We start from the raw sequence: 14600 nt of genomic DNA, 5'->3' as shown, positions 1-14600 counted from the left end.
AAGTGATGCTGGCGCCACGAATGGGTCTTGAGGGGTGACAAGAAGCTAGCCAGGCAAACGTGAGAAGACAGAGACGATCTGTATTCCGGGCTGCGGGGTGGTACCAGCTTAGGGCGAAGCTCGGTGGATTTGAGATAAGGTGGGCTGAGGGCAGAGGGTCTGGGGTGGAGGGAGAACCTAGCTGACTTTACCCTCTGAAGCCAGTCTCAGAAGCAGCCCCAGGTTAGCAGGGCAGAGCAACAGTCCTTAATTCTCATCATTTCCGCCAACAGACTGCCTCTTTAACAGATTCCATGTGAAAATCACATCTACGGATGCTCTCAGGAAGGTCACAGTGGTAGAAAGGACATTCCCGCACCCCCGCTGTGACCTGATTAGAAAACGTGAGAATCATCTTGTAAACCTTCCCCTGGAGCCATCGCAGAGAACAACGCTCCCTCTTCGCAGCGGGGGGTGGGGGGGGGGACAGAGGCCACACCCAACACCTTGCAAATCTATCATACATGCTACAAATGGCATTTTCTTTTGAAAGCTCAACTGCTTTTTGTTTGTTTAGTTTTTCAGCTGGGGAATTACAAAAATGAGTACATATCTGTTTCTAAATTCTTTTTTTTTTTTTTTTTTTGCGGTACGCGGGCCTCTCACCGTTGTGGCCTCTCCCGTTGCGGAGCACAGGCTCCAGATGCGCAGGCTCAGCGGCCATGGCTCACGGGCCCAGCCGCTCCATGGCATGTGGGATCCTCCCGGACCGGGGCACGAACCCGTGTCCCCTGCATCGGCAGGCGAACTCTCAACCACAGCGCCACCAGGGAAGCCCCTAAATTCTTAAATGATCTTTCTAGGCTTGTTTTTCTCTCTCTGGGGGATATTTTCTCTAAAGTTAGGGCCAGTGTTTATCTCCACATGCCGTCCTGCACGCTGAGCCAATTCGCGGAATGAAAACGAAGGCAGGTCCACCAGCCAGGGGAGAAAAGCTCACGAAGAGCCCTGAGCAAGGAGTCCGCATGGTCTTCAGTATTAACCTTCCAGGCGGATCTGAAACAGACGCGCGAGTGCAGATTCAAACCTTCACGGAACAGCAGGAACTTCGCAGGTATCTCTTCTCCTTTCTGCCTCACCACAGCCCTCAGGGCAGCCGGTCTGATCCCTAATCCACAGGTGAGGAAACCAAGAAGTACAGCCTGCTGTGCCCAAGGGGGGCTCCGGAGTCAGAGTCAGCGCCCCGCCCGCACAGATGCGACCCCACCATGAGCGGAGCGGTCCCACACCCACGGCGCTAAGCGCATCCTGCTTCCTGGCCACCGGACATCCCGGTCGGCGGGTGTCTACAGTGTTGTAGCCTGTGCTCCGTGTGTGCTGTCTCATTCTGTGAAGAACCCCACGGACTCTGACCTGAGGAGGCAGAGGACAGCTGCTCAGATCGAGGGTCCAGTCCCTTGGCTGTAAGTGGGTGGGATGGGATTCAAAGCCGGGTGGCAGGGCCATCTCCGGACCTGAGTCTGAACCCCGGTTCTACCGTTTAATCACTGAGCGGCCTCGGAAAAGTTACTCGGCCTGTCTGGGCCTCCATTTCCTTATATTTAAACAAGGATAATGACGCGAGCCGCGTGGAGTGAGGGTTCGATAAGCAAAGCACCGAGAGCGCCTGAGGACGCCTGCCGCCGGGTGAAGCCTCAGTAAACAGTAATTACCGAGTCTGCCGACTACGCTGCCATCAGGGAAACCTTGTGGTTTTCAAAAGTCCTACAGGAACTAGGTCTTATTCCGCTGAGATTTTGAAGGAAGTTACAATGTGCTCTGTTTGAAGTGAGATGGGGCGCCGGCATCCCTCCCCCCTGCAACCCCTCACCCTCGTCCAGCCCCAGTACGGCTGCCCCGTCCGCAGCTACCCCAGGAAAGGACCCTGATTACGGGCACACAGATGCCCCTTACCCCGCACGCCCACCTCTACCCGGCACGGTCATGCTGCCTGTGGACAGCACTGAACAAGCCGCCGCAGTCAGCGAATGCCTGCAAGTCTCCAGGATACGCATCTCGCTCTGGGGATGGATAAGAAAAGGGCGCCAGGCTTCCGGCTGCCGTAACCTCCGCCACCATTCCTGTGGTTCTGCCTGCTGTCCGGACCAGCCGCTGCAGGGAGAGCCACACTGCACTGACCTAGGGGCAGAGTCCCACCTCGGTCTCCAGATCCTGCACTGAAAGGTACCATGGGACCCACCAAGTCACTCTACTGAGAACATTCAGTGACGCGCTAAAAACCGCACACAAATTACAAATGGCTCCCAAGTGGCAAGAAGGTCACTCTCCCCATTTTCTTGCTTATATATTTCGTGCTTATATTCACAGAGCAAGGTCGAACTTTGTCAATTTTGGCTAAGCTCATTTGGCTTTGATCATCACCTGATCTGGGCTGGGCCAACGTTTATTATTGCATCATCTATACCAAGTAAATTAACCCGGGCTAATGTCCTTGTCAACAAGTGACAAGAGAAAGAAGGCCCTGCACGACGATTCTCTCCACCAAGCCCCCCGAGAGAGCTTCAGTGGCCCTCCTGTCATTCCTCGGCCCTCATCAGGGGAACAGTCATCACTTATAATCACTTTTTAAAATAAAGGGTCTGCCTGCTAAGCTGGTGGTGGGGCAGAGACCCTGGTGCAGGGCAGTTCCTCGCCCACTGCAGGCTGGGGCAGGGCACACAGGACCCCAAACTGAGGACGGAGCAGAGGCCGGGACACGGAGGCTTCTGCCCCTGCAGAGGCTGTGGTCAAGAGGCACAGTTACAGAGGTACCCCCGGTGCGGAAAGCACTGTGGGGCAGAAGAGCAGAAGTTTCCAGGAGTGAATGACTGGCTAGGGGGCCATCTTCATCTGGGTGCCGGCAAAGCCTCCGCTGAAAGAGGGACCTGGGAGGTGGGGGGCAGTGGGGAGCAGTGTGGCCCCAGGAAGCCCAGGCAGGGCTGGGTCTCCCCTGCATCTGCAGGCCTGCAGGACAGCACACCCACAAACTTTAGTCCAGGGATGTGACCTTTTTCCCCCCTAATATGCAGTTTTCTATTTCAAAACAACTACTCTTCTGGTCAACAGAATATTCTAATTACCCAAGATGACCATATCTTCTGCTCCTAAGTTACAACTCAAAGGTAACACAACAGATCACACCAATTAAATCGACCCCAACTTAAAGGGACTATATCTGCTGTCCCCATACCACTCAAGTGTTAAAAAGACCTAAATTTCTGCTGACTTGTGAGCAGAATCTGAAATGGCTCGTTACAATTTCTAAGTCCCCGACAGCTGTCCCATAAGAGCTGCCTTGGCCTTCCGCTCCCTCACCTCGGCCTCAGCAACCTGCCCCTGGATCCCAGCGGCCTCCAGGCCCCCCTCTGCCACGGCCCAGGCCCTACTCAGAACATTCCAGACTCCCCAAGGCCACAGAGATGAGGGCAGAGGTCTCCACCGCCCCCCCCCAGTCGGGCCTCACAGCCCGACCCCAGCTCCCTCTCTTTAGAGCCATGGGCTCGCGGTCCTCCACTCCCACCCCGCTGCCCCGCCCTGGCCCGCGTGGAAGGCGCCCCTTAGATGTAAACCCAAAGCATCCACCTGCACCTCATCTTGTGCCTCGTGGGGAGCCGGTCATGCACTGTCGCCCCGTTCCCTCTGCTGGGCGCGCGCTGGGTGGAGCGGGCCCTGCACCCCTGACGGCCCTCTGCCCAGCAGCCTCCGGGGAACTCAGTGTCTTGTCACCTCTGCTCCGTGGACCCTGCAGACGTCCGGCCCCCAGCGCACAGTCCTTCACCTTCCTGGGTCTTGTTTCCTCATCCAACTTGGCCCCTCACGTGGAGGAAGGGGAGGATCTGCCCAGGTGAACGCGTCCATCTAAAGTCCCGAGTCCTCCTTGTTTCCTCTCCTTTGGGACCTTCAACACTTACCTCTTTTGCCTCAAAAATGGCACCCCTCTGGCCTCTCACGGATCAAACTGCCCACCCTCTCTGCTCTGTTGGAAACCTGACGTTGCTCGGACGACCCTGCTGAACTTTCACTCCCCTTGCTGTCGGGCCTTTGTCCTCCCATGTCCCCCCTTCCAGGGAACAGCCTCCCAGCCGTCCGGCACTCTCCCCTCTCACCAGCTTGTCCACATCCGAGACACGAGACGCCTGACAGCCGAATTCACGACTCTCCAGCTCTTCTCCAGGGACTGTGGTCACCCCTCCCCCCACTCCTTCCTGTTGGGCCCCGCCCCCTTCCGGGGCTCCTCCCCCTGCGGCCCCACTCCGTGGCTGCTCCCAGGACGCACTCTGAGGCCACCCCCGGTCTCCCCGTGGGAGTGCATCCCTCCCCCCCTCCCCCCCACCCCTCGTGGGAGCCACTCCATCCCCAGGGCTGCAACACGCCAACCACAGGACACCAAGACCCTTGCTCCGTTCTGTAAGCTGCACGTGAGAAATAGTTTTATCGCTGTATAGTCATGTCTCATCAGCCATGACAAAGTGACCCCAGGACACCCCTTAACTCACCCTTTGCTTTTGAGGGTGAGAGTGCTAGTAATGCGGAGATGGGGGCACTCTTCTTTATGACATCAAAGTGATCCTTTACTGAGCCTGGTAATAAAAAAATGTGTGTGGTTTTCGTGCCAGGTTCTTGGCAAGGAGCTTGTAAAACCCTTAAAACTTCCTGAGTGACAGGGGTGACTCTGCTATGCTAATGAGGTGGCTCGAGGTGGACCCTCCATGGCTTCAGGATGGGGCTGGGTACCCGAAGGACCAGCTGCGTGGTTAAAGGGTTGGAGGCCTGCACCGTCCCGATCTCTGGGGAGGGACTGAATCCAAGCACGTGGCTCAGTCACGCCTACGGGATGAAACCCCAATAAAAACTCTGAACACGAGAATCTGGTGGAGCTTCCTGGGTTCTGAACACACGAATGTGCTGGGAGGGTGATGCATCCTGATTCCACGAGGAAAAGGCACAGAAGCTCTTCCTTCTCTCCCAGACCTCACCCTGTGTGTTGCTTCACCAGCTGATGCTAATTTGTATCTTTTAAAATAACAAGTTGAAGGCTATCCTGAGTTCTGTGAGTCCCTCTATTAAATGATCAAACCTGAGAGGAAAACATCAAATTTATAGCCCGTTCATCAGAAGTGCAGATGGCCCGGGGACACCCGAAGCGGAGCTGGTGTCTGAAGGAAGGGGACCACACCCTCTAACTTGTGGGGTCTGGGCTACCTCTGGGTGGTTAGGGCCAGAGCTGAACTGTAGCACACCCGGCTGGATTTTTACCAGACTAAAGTCCCTACAGTGTGCCGGGGACTCAACTGGAAATGGTACGTCCTTCACGTAGGGAGCACAGTGCCCTGCCTGCCACGCCCCCAGAGCTAAGAATACGGTGCATGCAAATGCTGAAAACTCAAAATAAGTATCTCAGCCTTAAGTTCCGAATTGTATCAAATCTACACCTCCACGTGAGGCAGAAGATTAAGCTTGGTTCTTTTGAGCAATGGTCCTTATTGACACCTCACTGGAAGCAGCCAAAGTGACTCTTTCACTTGAAAGCAGCTCCCTAAAAACTAAAACTAAAAACTTTGTGTGGGGCTTCCCTGGTGGCGCAGTGGTTGAGAGTCCGCCTGCCGATGCAGGGGACACGGGTTCGTGCCCCGGTCCGGGAAGATCCCACATGCCGCGGAGTGGCTGGGCCCGTGAGCCATGGCCGCTGAGCCTGCGCGTCTGGAGGCTGTGCTCCGCGACGGGAGAGGCCACAACAGTGAGAGGCCCGCGTACCGCAAAAAAAAAAAAAAAAAAAAAATTTGTGTGCACTGCCTTGCTTTCAGGCACTGAGAACTAGCCAGTGGCCAGATGCCTGGGATGCTGGAATTAAAGTCTGAGGCACAGGCCAGTGTAGACAGTCCCAGAGTGGGGTGGCCACTGACCAACTGCTGAAGCCAACTGCACGCCACAGCCAGGGCCAGGGCTGCCTCCGAGGCGGTCTTTCTATCCTGTGGGTGAGTATCTTAGTTCTTGCTTCAGTAGGAATCATTAGAATTTTAAAAATTATGTCCCCACGCAAGAGGGATAATCATGACTTCTGCCACTACCACTGTGCGTACAAGAAAACTTCAGGACCAGGTTTTCTCATCTCAGAGCAAGATTCACATCTGTGGTGTTCAGTGTGGCAAAAGAAAGACAGACACGGAGTCAAGCTCCACAAACGACATGAAACATTCCAGTTCCGATGCCTGATATGCAAATAAGCTTCTGGTGGAGGCTAGGCTGTGGCTTCACAGAAGTACAAACAGGACAGACCCCGAGGGGCTTCTGCTGAATGTATGTTCAACCCCTCAGAGCAAGACAGCTGCGGAAATGCTATGCGTGGGCTCTTTAAGTTCACATTTCTTTTTTTTTTTTTAAAGGAATATGTATGATTTTATTTATCTTTTTGTTTAAGAAATATTTTCTTTTTTTATTGAACTATAGTTGATGGATAGTATTATGTTAGTTTCAGGCATACTACAAAACGATTTGATATCTGCATAACTTGTGAAATGATCACCACGATAAACCTAATAATCATCTGTCCTCCAAGTAATTACAATATTACTGACAATAGTCCTTATGCTGTATATTATATCCCCATGGCTTATTCATTCTATAACTAGAGAACCGCTTAATCCCCTTCACCTGTTTTGCCCACCTCCCACCTCCTCACTTCTGGCAACTACCTGTATGCTCCTTGTATCTATTAGGATGTTTTCATTTCGTTCTGTTTTGTTTAGATTCCACATATAAGTGAGGCCATGTGGTATGACTGTCCCTAACTTATTGCACTCAGACTTATAACCTCTATATCCATACATGTTGTCACAAAGGCAGGATTTCACTTCTGGTGGCATCTTTAGGATTTTCTATATATAGTATCATGTCATCTGCAAACAGTGACAGTTTTACTTCTCCCTTTCCAGTTTGGATTCCCTTTATTTCTTTTTCTTGTCTAACTGCTGTGGCTAGGACTTCCAATACTATGTTGATGAGTATGGCCATTCTTGTCTTACTCCTGATCTTAGAGGAAATGCTTTAAGCTTTTGACCATTGAATATTATTGCTGTGCTTTTGTTGTATGTGGCCTTTATTATATTGAGGTACACTCCCTCATTACCAACTTTGTTGAGAGTTTTTATCATAAGTGAATGTTGAATTTTGTCAAAAGCCTTTTCTGCATCTACTGAGATGATGTGATTTTTATTCTTCAGTTTGTTAATGTGGTGTATCACATTGATTGATTTGTGGCTATTGAACCATCCTTGCATCACTGGGAAAAATCCCATTTGATCATGGAGTGTGATCATTTTAATATATTGTTGAATTCAGTTTGCTGATATTTTGTTGATATTTCTGCATCTATGTCCACCAGTAATATCGGCCTGTAAATTTCTTTCCCCTTCCTTCCTCTCTCCCTCCCTCCCTTCTTTCCTTCCTTCCTTCCTCTCTTTCTTGTGTCGGTGGTGTCTTTGTCTGGTATCAGAATGATGCTGGTCTCACAGAATAAGTTTGGAAGCATTCCTTCCTCTTCATAATTTTGGAATAGTGTGAGAAGAATAGGTATTAACTCCTCTTTAAATTTTTGGTAGAATTCACCTATGAAGCTGTTTGGTCATGGACTTTTGCTTGTTGAGAGTTTTTAACTTACTGATTCAAGTTTATTAGTAGGAATTTGTCCACTATATTTTCTATTTCTTCCTGATTCAGTCTTGAGAGATTGTACATTTTTAGGAATTTATCCGTTTCTTCTAGGTTGTCCATTTTATTGGCATATAATTTTTTGTAGTAATGTTTTATAACCCTTTGTATTTCTGTGGTGCTCATTGTAAGGTCTCCTTTTTCAGTTATGATTTTATTTATTTGGGCCGCCTCTTTTTTTCTTGATGAGTCTGGCTAAAGCTTTATCAATTTTTTTATCTTTTCAAAATACCATTCTTAGTTTCATTGATCTTCTCTATATTTTTTTCCTAGTCTCTTTTTCATTTATTTCTACCCTGATCTTTATGATTTCTTCAACTAACTTTTGGTTTTGTTTGTTCTTTTTCTAGTTCCTTTAGGTGAAATGTTAGATTGTTTATGTGGGATTTTTCTTGTTTCCTGAGGTGGCCTGTATCCCTATAATCTTCCCTCTTAGAACTGCTTTTGTTATGTCCCATAGATTTTGGTACTTTATGTTTCCATTTTCATTTGTCTCCAGGTATTTTTTGATTTCCTCTGTGATTTCTTCAAGACCCATTGGTTGCTTAGTAGCATGTTGGTTAGTTTCCACATGTTTGTGTTTCTTGCATTTTTTTCCTGTACTTGATTTCTAGTCTCATAGTGTGTGGTCAGAAAAGACGCTTGATATGATTTCAATTTTATTACATTTATTGAGACTTGTTTTGTAGCTATCATGTTATCTATCCTGGAGAATGTTCCATGTGCACTTGAAAAAAATGTGTATTTTGCTGTTCTTGAATGAAATGTTCTCCATATATCTATTAATTCTATCTGCTTTAATGTGTCATTTAAAGCCATTTTTCATTATTGATTTTCTGTCTAGATGATCTGCCCACGGATGTAAATAGGGCATTAAAGTTTCTACTAACATTACTTTCATTTTTCTCCCTTCATGTTTATTAATATCTGCTTCATGTATTTAGGTACTTATAATGGGTGCATATATATTTACAATTGTTGTTGGATTCATCAATTCTTGTTGGATTGATCCCTTTATCTATATCTATAATATTCTTCTTTGTCTCTTGTTACTTCTTTGTTTTAAAGTCTTCCATCTGATGTAAGCATTGCTATCCCTGCTTTTCATTTCCATTTACATGAAATACCTTTTCCGTCCCCTCACATTCAGTCTTCATGTGTCTCTAGATCTGAAGTGAATTTCTTGTAGGTAGCATATATATGGGTCTTGTTTTTTACCCATTTGGCTCCTCTCTGTCCTTTGATTGGAGCATGTAGTCCATTTACATTTAGTGTAATTATTTCACATATTTTGTTTGTGTATTTCTTAACTACTTTGGTGGATACAGATGATTCTATACTTTCGTCTTTTAACCTTCCTACTAGCTTTATAAGTGGCTGACCTACTACATTTACCATGTTTGCTTTTACCAGGGAGATTTTTCCTTCCATAATTTTCATATTTCTAGCTGTGGTCTTTTCTTTTCTGTTCAAAGAAGTCCCTTTAACATATCTTGTAAATCTAGTTAGTAGTGCTGAACTCCTTTAGCTTTTGCCTACCTTTAAAACTCCATCTTTTCAAATCTGAATGATAACCTTGCCAGGTAGAGTATTCCTGGTTGGAGGTTTTTTCCTTTCATCACTTTGCATATGTACTGCTACTCCCTATTGGCCATCAAAGTTTCTTCTAAAAAGACAGCTGATTGTCTTATTCCCTTGCATGTAACTAGTTGCTTTTGCTGCATTTAAGATTCTCTCTTTAATAATTGCCATTTCAATTATAAGGTGTCTTGGTGTGGACCTCATTGGGTTCACCTCTTTTGGGACTCTCTGTGATTCCTGGACTTGGATATCTGTTTCCTTCCCCCAGGTTAGGAAAGTTTTCAGCTATCTTTTTGTCCAAATAAGTTATCTGCCCCTTTCTCTCTCTCTTCTCCTTCTGGGACCCCTATAATGAAAATGTTAGTACACTTGATGTTGTTCCAGAGATCTCTTAAACTATCCTAATTTTGTTTGTTTGTTTGTTTGTTTGTTTTTTGCAGTACGCGGGCCTCTCACTGTTGTGGCCTCTCCCGTTGCGGAGCACAGGCTCTGGACGCGCAGGCTCAGCGGCCATGGCTCACGGGCCCAGCCGCTCCGCGGTATGTGGGATCCTCCTGGACCGGGGCACGAACCTATGTCCCCTGCATCGGCAGGCGGACTCTCAACCACTGCACCACCAGGGAAGCCCTATCCTAATTTTTAAAATTCTTTTTCCTTTTCTCTATTCAGCTTGGTTGATTTCCACTACTCTGTCTTCCAGATCACTGACCTGTTCCTCTATATCATCTAATCTACTGTTGGATTCCTCCTAGTGTATTTTTTATCTCAGTTATGTATTCTTAAATTCTGTTTCATTCTTATTTATATTTTCTAGCTCATTGTTGAAATTCTCACCATGTTCATTCATTCTTCTCCTAAGTCTGGTGAGCATGTTTATAATTATCACCTTGAACTTTTTATCAGGTAAATTGCTTATCTCCACTTTGTTTAGTTCTTTTTCTGAGGTTATCTTGTTCCTTCATTTGGAACATATTCCTCTGTCTCCTCATTTTGCCCAATTTTGTTTGCTCTATGTGTGAGGTGGGTCAGTTACATTTCCCAATCTTGGGGACGTGGCCTCATGCAGAAGATGTCCTATGAAGCCCAGCAGCCCCTTCCCCTCTCATCTCCAGAGCTACATGCTTTAGGGGTGCCCCCTCTGTGGCTGCATGCATCCTTCTGCTGTGGCCGGGATGGCTACTGTGGCTGCGATGGTAGTGGGCCTGGGCCCTGGCCTGGCTGGCTGTGAGGCCGTTCCTTTCGCAGGGATGCAGGCCTGCTGGAGGGCGGGGAAGCATTCTCACATGGTTGGCTGTACGTTCCGTGTGGGCCTCCAGGCTGGTGCTTGCCCACTGGAGGGCAGAGCTAGGTCCCCATGAGGCTGTCAGTTTCATGGTTTTTAATCAGTTTGTGGTAGTCCAAGCAAGACGCAGGCTCCAACGCAGTCCCCTCACTCATCCATCAGAACGACTTTTAAAGCAGTGATCCTCAGGCTTTCCTGGGTACAGCAGGGAAGCGGGCTTCCAGCTTTCTACTCTCTAGAGATTGTGTCTGTGTGTGTCTCTTGAAAATGAGGTGGGAAGTACCATTTGTACATGAACATCCAAAAGCCCTGTTCTCTCTTCCCACTAAGAGTAAATGAATCATATGGAATCTAAACAAAGCTATAAAATTGCAAGTTTTAGAATGAGAACAAACGGCTCAAAGTCAGAGCTTTATCTCATCAACCAAATCCCTCTCACTTAAAGGTTTCCAAAAATATCAATAATTCACTGAAAACTAATTTGCAAAGCAAATTCACATGTGAAGAAACTAATTTAGTGTTTCAAAAGTTGTTTTCTTTGAGACAGAAATTTTATTCCGATTTTAAAATAAGGATAATTAATAAAAACAAGCAAATCATTCATATTTTACAATAGGTCTTATATTATGCTTTGAAAATCTATTAAAGTGCTTTTAAAAATCCAAACACCAGTCACGTCATGGAGAAGTTTCCCAGAGATTCTGGCAGTGACAGAGTGTGAAATATCTTGTCACCAGTCAGGCCTAATTCACAAAACCCATGTGCCCTTCTTGAATTTTAGATATATCTATTTGGATCCAAATTCCGGGGGGAACAATGCAAAATACTCGATGGGTTTACTGGATACTTGATCATCTACATAAAGTTCTTACAGCAAAATCCAGGAAGACGTATCTATGTCACCCTCACCTTGAAGTTAGCTTGAAGGGTGATGGGCAGAGAGCCCATGTGGGAGACCTGAACTCCTGGGGACCAGAAGGACCAAACATCTGCCAGCTGGCTGCGTCAGCAGCCACACCCTCACTTAGAATCCAGGGACCTGGACTCTTCTTTGAGCTTCCCAAGATAGGAAGCCAGGGAAAGGGAGAACTCGTTAGCAAGGACCTCAGTGGTCATTCACGCTACTGCCTCATTCTACATGAGGAAACTAAGTCCCAGAGAAGCACAAGATTTTGCCTAATGTTCCTCAAGATTTCTGCTCAAATTTAACACTTCTGAGCAGCAGAAAACTTGATTTTCAAGACATGTTATGGTTGGCCTTATCGTTTCAGACTTGATTGAGGCGACGCCCCTTTTGATAATCCTCGTCACCTTCCAAATACAGCTGACCTGCCTGTCTGTCTGCCTTCAGGAAGATTCTTTGGTTGAGATGCCAGCTCAGCTCTGCGGCTGCAAGAACTGGGGACCGAGGAATAAGGCTTGGGTTGGAAGAGGGACAGAGGGGTCGGGACGCAGGGAGGGGGCCTGGGAGGGGGAGGGGTCAGGGAAGGGTCAGAGGTCTGGACCACCCTTGGGTCAGAGACCATGACACACAATCCCACAAAGCTGGCCCTCAGGAAACGCTGTTAAACGTTGAGTTAAAATACCCTAGTTTGTCTTCTCCCATGAAGCAGGGCAGCAGGCCGGCCATCCCCAGCGCTTTTCCACAGCAGCTTTTATTCCTAGCGCTCTTCATAACCTCGCTCCCTCAAATTTATAGTATTTTCAGAATAAAATTCATGAAGCCAGTCAGAACACAGCCTCCATCCCATCACAATTCTGAGCAGTGATTCTGACTACAGCTGGGAAATAGCACACAAAAAGATCGGCCAAGCACAGGCTGACAGACAGACAGACAGAGCTCTGTTTTGGCGCTGAGATGGATCAGATCAATTTTGAAGCTTCTCTGCCTTCATATTCTAGGTTACAGACATCAGTGATTTTAGCGATTTTTTTTTCTCTTTTGCCTCCAAAGCCTCATGTTTCAAACTGCATCGTTCCACAGTTATCACAGGCATCATGTTATATAACCCCCATAGAATGAGTCACTTTATGATAAAGCAGCATTTTAGAATTTGTGGTCTACAGTAGGTTTTATTCAATTTAGTTGGTTGGTCAGAGAGTAAAAACTTTGAAAGACAGTTATACTCAACATTAGTACCTGTTTGAAAAACCAGTAATCCAGTTTTATATTTTCACTCTCAAATGTATCAATAAGGACTCAATGTCTCAATCAGTAAGCATCAAAATGGTTAACTTGCCTATACCATATCGCTGTTAAATTTATCAGTACGCATGTGATATGTTACAACCAGTCGGACTTGTAGAGCGAGGCATGGACAGGTACAGGCCTGTGAGGCCGGGGCCAGGTCTGTTTCTCACTGCCCAGCTCCCCGCCGCCCAGCCCAGCACCTGGATGAAGGGATGGCTGCGTGGACAGGTGACAAATGGAATGGCATGAGTGTTTCCTAATCACTCCCCGAATCAATTACCCCTTGAATCACCCAACCAGCCTGCTCTGAAGGTTTAAACGTTCATCTGCTGAACATAACACAACGTTGGGTTTAAGCAAAGCGGTCTTCAAAGCGTCCTGCCTTCGGTACAGTTACACACGGGGGTGGGGTGGGGGGGGCGGGAACAACCCGGCGGGAACAAACCCCACGATCTACGCGCTCACCTGCCATATCGATGGCAAAGGGCCTGTCTGCTCTCCAGCCGGTGTACCAGCCGACGACCTTCCCGTTTTCCACCAACGGACGTTCATAGCGCCGCCCGCCAACCAGGCCCACTGGCCACACAGAGACCTTGCGCGTCGTCCGCATCTACAAAAGGGGAAAGAGATGCAGTTGAAGCTTCCTTAGGGGAAGGAACCTGTGAGCCACAGAAGAAACGGGGCGAGTGGAGATCTCCGAACGGTGAAGGTTTCCGAGCGGAACCAGAACCCTCCTGCTGGCAGACTGTCCCCCGGTTCCCTGCCGTGTGGCTGCCTGGTGCCACTGCCCTGTGCTGTCACGGACTCAGCCAGGGGCTCAGGGCTGAGAAATAAAGTGGGTCCATGTCTGAACATCGCTCATCGGAAGCTGTGGCCATCAAATACTGTCTATTTGTCTCAAAGCTGGATCTTCAACTACGCTTGGTCCCCCCGCAAGTGCAAGTTCCCGACTGCCCCTTAGGCAGCCTTATTACTCAGCAGCAGTTCCTCTCAGAGGAGCCACAGGGGTTGCCTGTCTCTGATTGCTGTTTTACTGTTACAGACACAGAGCGATCTTGTCTGGGGACATTCATAACGGGATCCAGATACAGAACAGACACCAGGCACCCTCCGGACAGAAAGAAAATTGTCCCCTAAATTCGCCTGCCTTTCAAAGGCGATCAGGCCAAATTAGAGAGGAAAGGCCCGCACGGGCTGCTGGAATCTCTGGTCCTCTCCAGGTACACGCTCTTAAAGACAGCCCTCAACTGGAAGTTATCTCCTGGATTTCTTTAAGGGGAAAGACGTGTTGATACACAACACTGTAAAGCAACTATACTCCAATACAAATTAGAAAATAAAAAAGCAAAAACAAACAAAGACATGTGTTGATAACAAAGCTGGCCTCTAGCAGGTAGCACTTTGGGGGAAAACCATCACTGTCACCACCACCTCCTTCTGGAACACGTGCTGGGGCCAAGTCAGCCCATGTGGCGCCTTTCTGCAAACTAGAAAGAGCTGCCCCTTTCTCAGGTGGACACACCCATGCCGGGGCCCCTGGCTTGGCCATCAGAGCACAGGCTGGATTTCAGCAGTGCCTACTCTCCCAGCTGGGTGTGCCACACCGCTGCACCAGGCGGACCCGTTGTTGGGATCATTATAATTTCAACACCAATGCTTGACTTTTTATTTGCTATAGAACTGGGTCATGGTCCGTTAACCAGTGATTAAAATAAAGATTATCAATCAAGGAATTATTTAATGAAAGAAAAATTATATTCTTGGCAAAGATTTTCCAGTACAATTCAAATTAAAAGTTATGCTACTGTATTAATGAAAATA

The 14600-nt window shown here is 47.8% G+C and overlaps 1 protein-coding gene across 2 annotated transcripts in view; it reads right to left on the bottom strand.

The window, feature by feature from the left end:
* The window catches only part of B3GAT2 (beta-1,3-glucuronyltransferase 2), a 79174-nt gene that overhangs the window by 24004 nt on the left and 40570 nt on the right, over window positions 1-14600 (bottom strand). For both annotated transcript variants that reach the window (XM_049695442.1, XM_004270124.4), the window contains exon 2: window positions 13245-13389. In XM_049695442.1, the coding sequence (XP_049551399.1) occupies window positions 13245-13389 (145 nt within the window). The remainder of the gene's footprint in view (window positions 1-13244; window positions 13390-14600) is intronic.

Source organism: Orcinus orca, chromosome 12 (genome assembly GCF_937001465.1).
Source record: "Orcinus orca chromosome 12, mOrcOrc1.1, whole genome shotgun sequence".
Taxonomy (NCBI): Eukaryota; Metazoa; Chordata; class Mammalia; order Artiodactyla; family Delphinidae; genus Orcinus; species Orcinus orca.
This window is presented reverse-complemented; position numbering and strand designations above follow the sequence as displayed.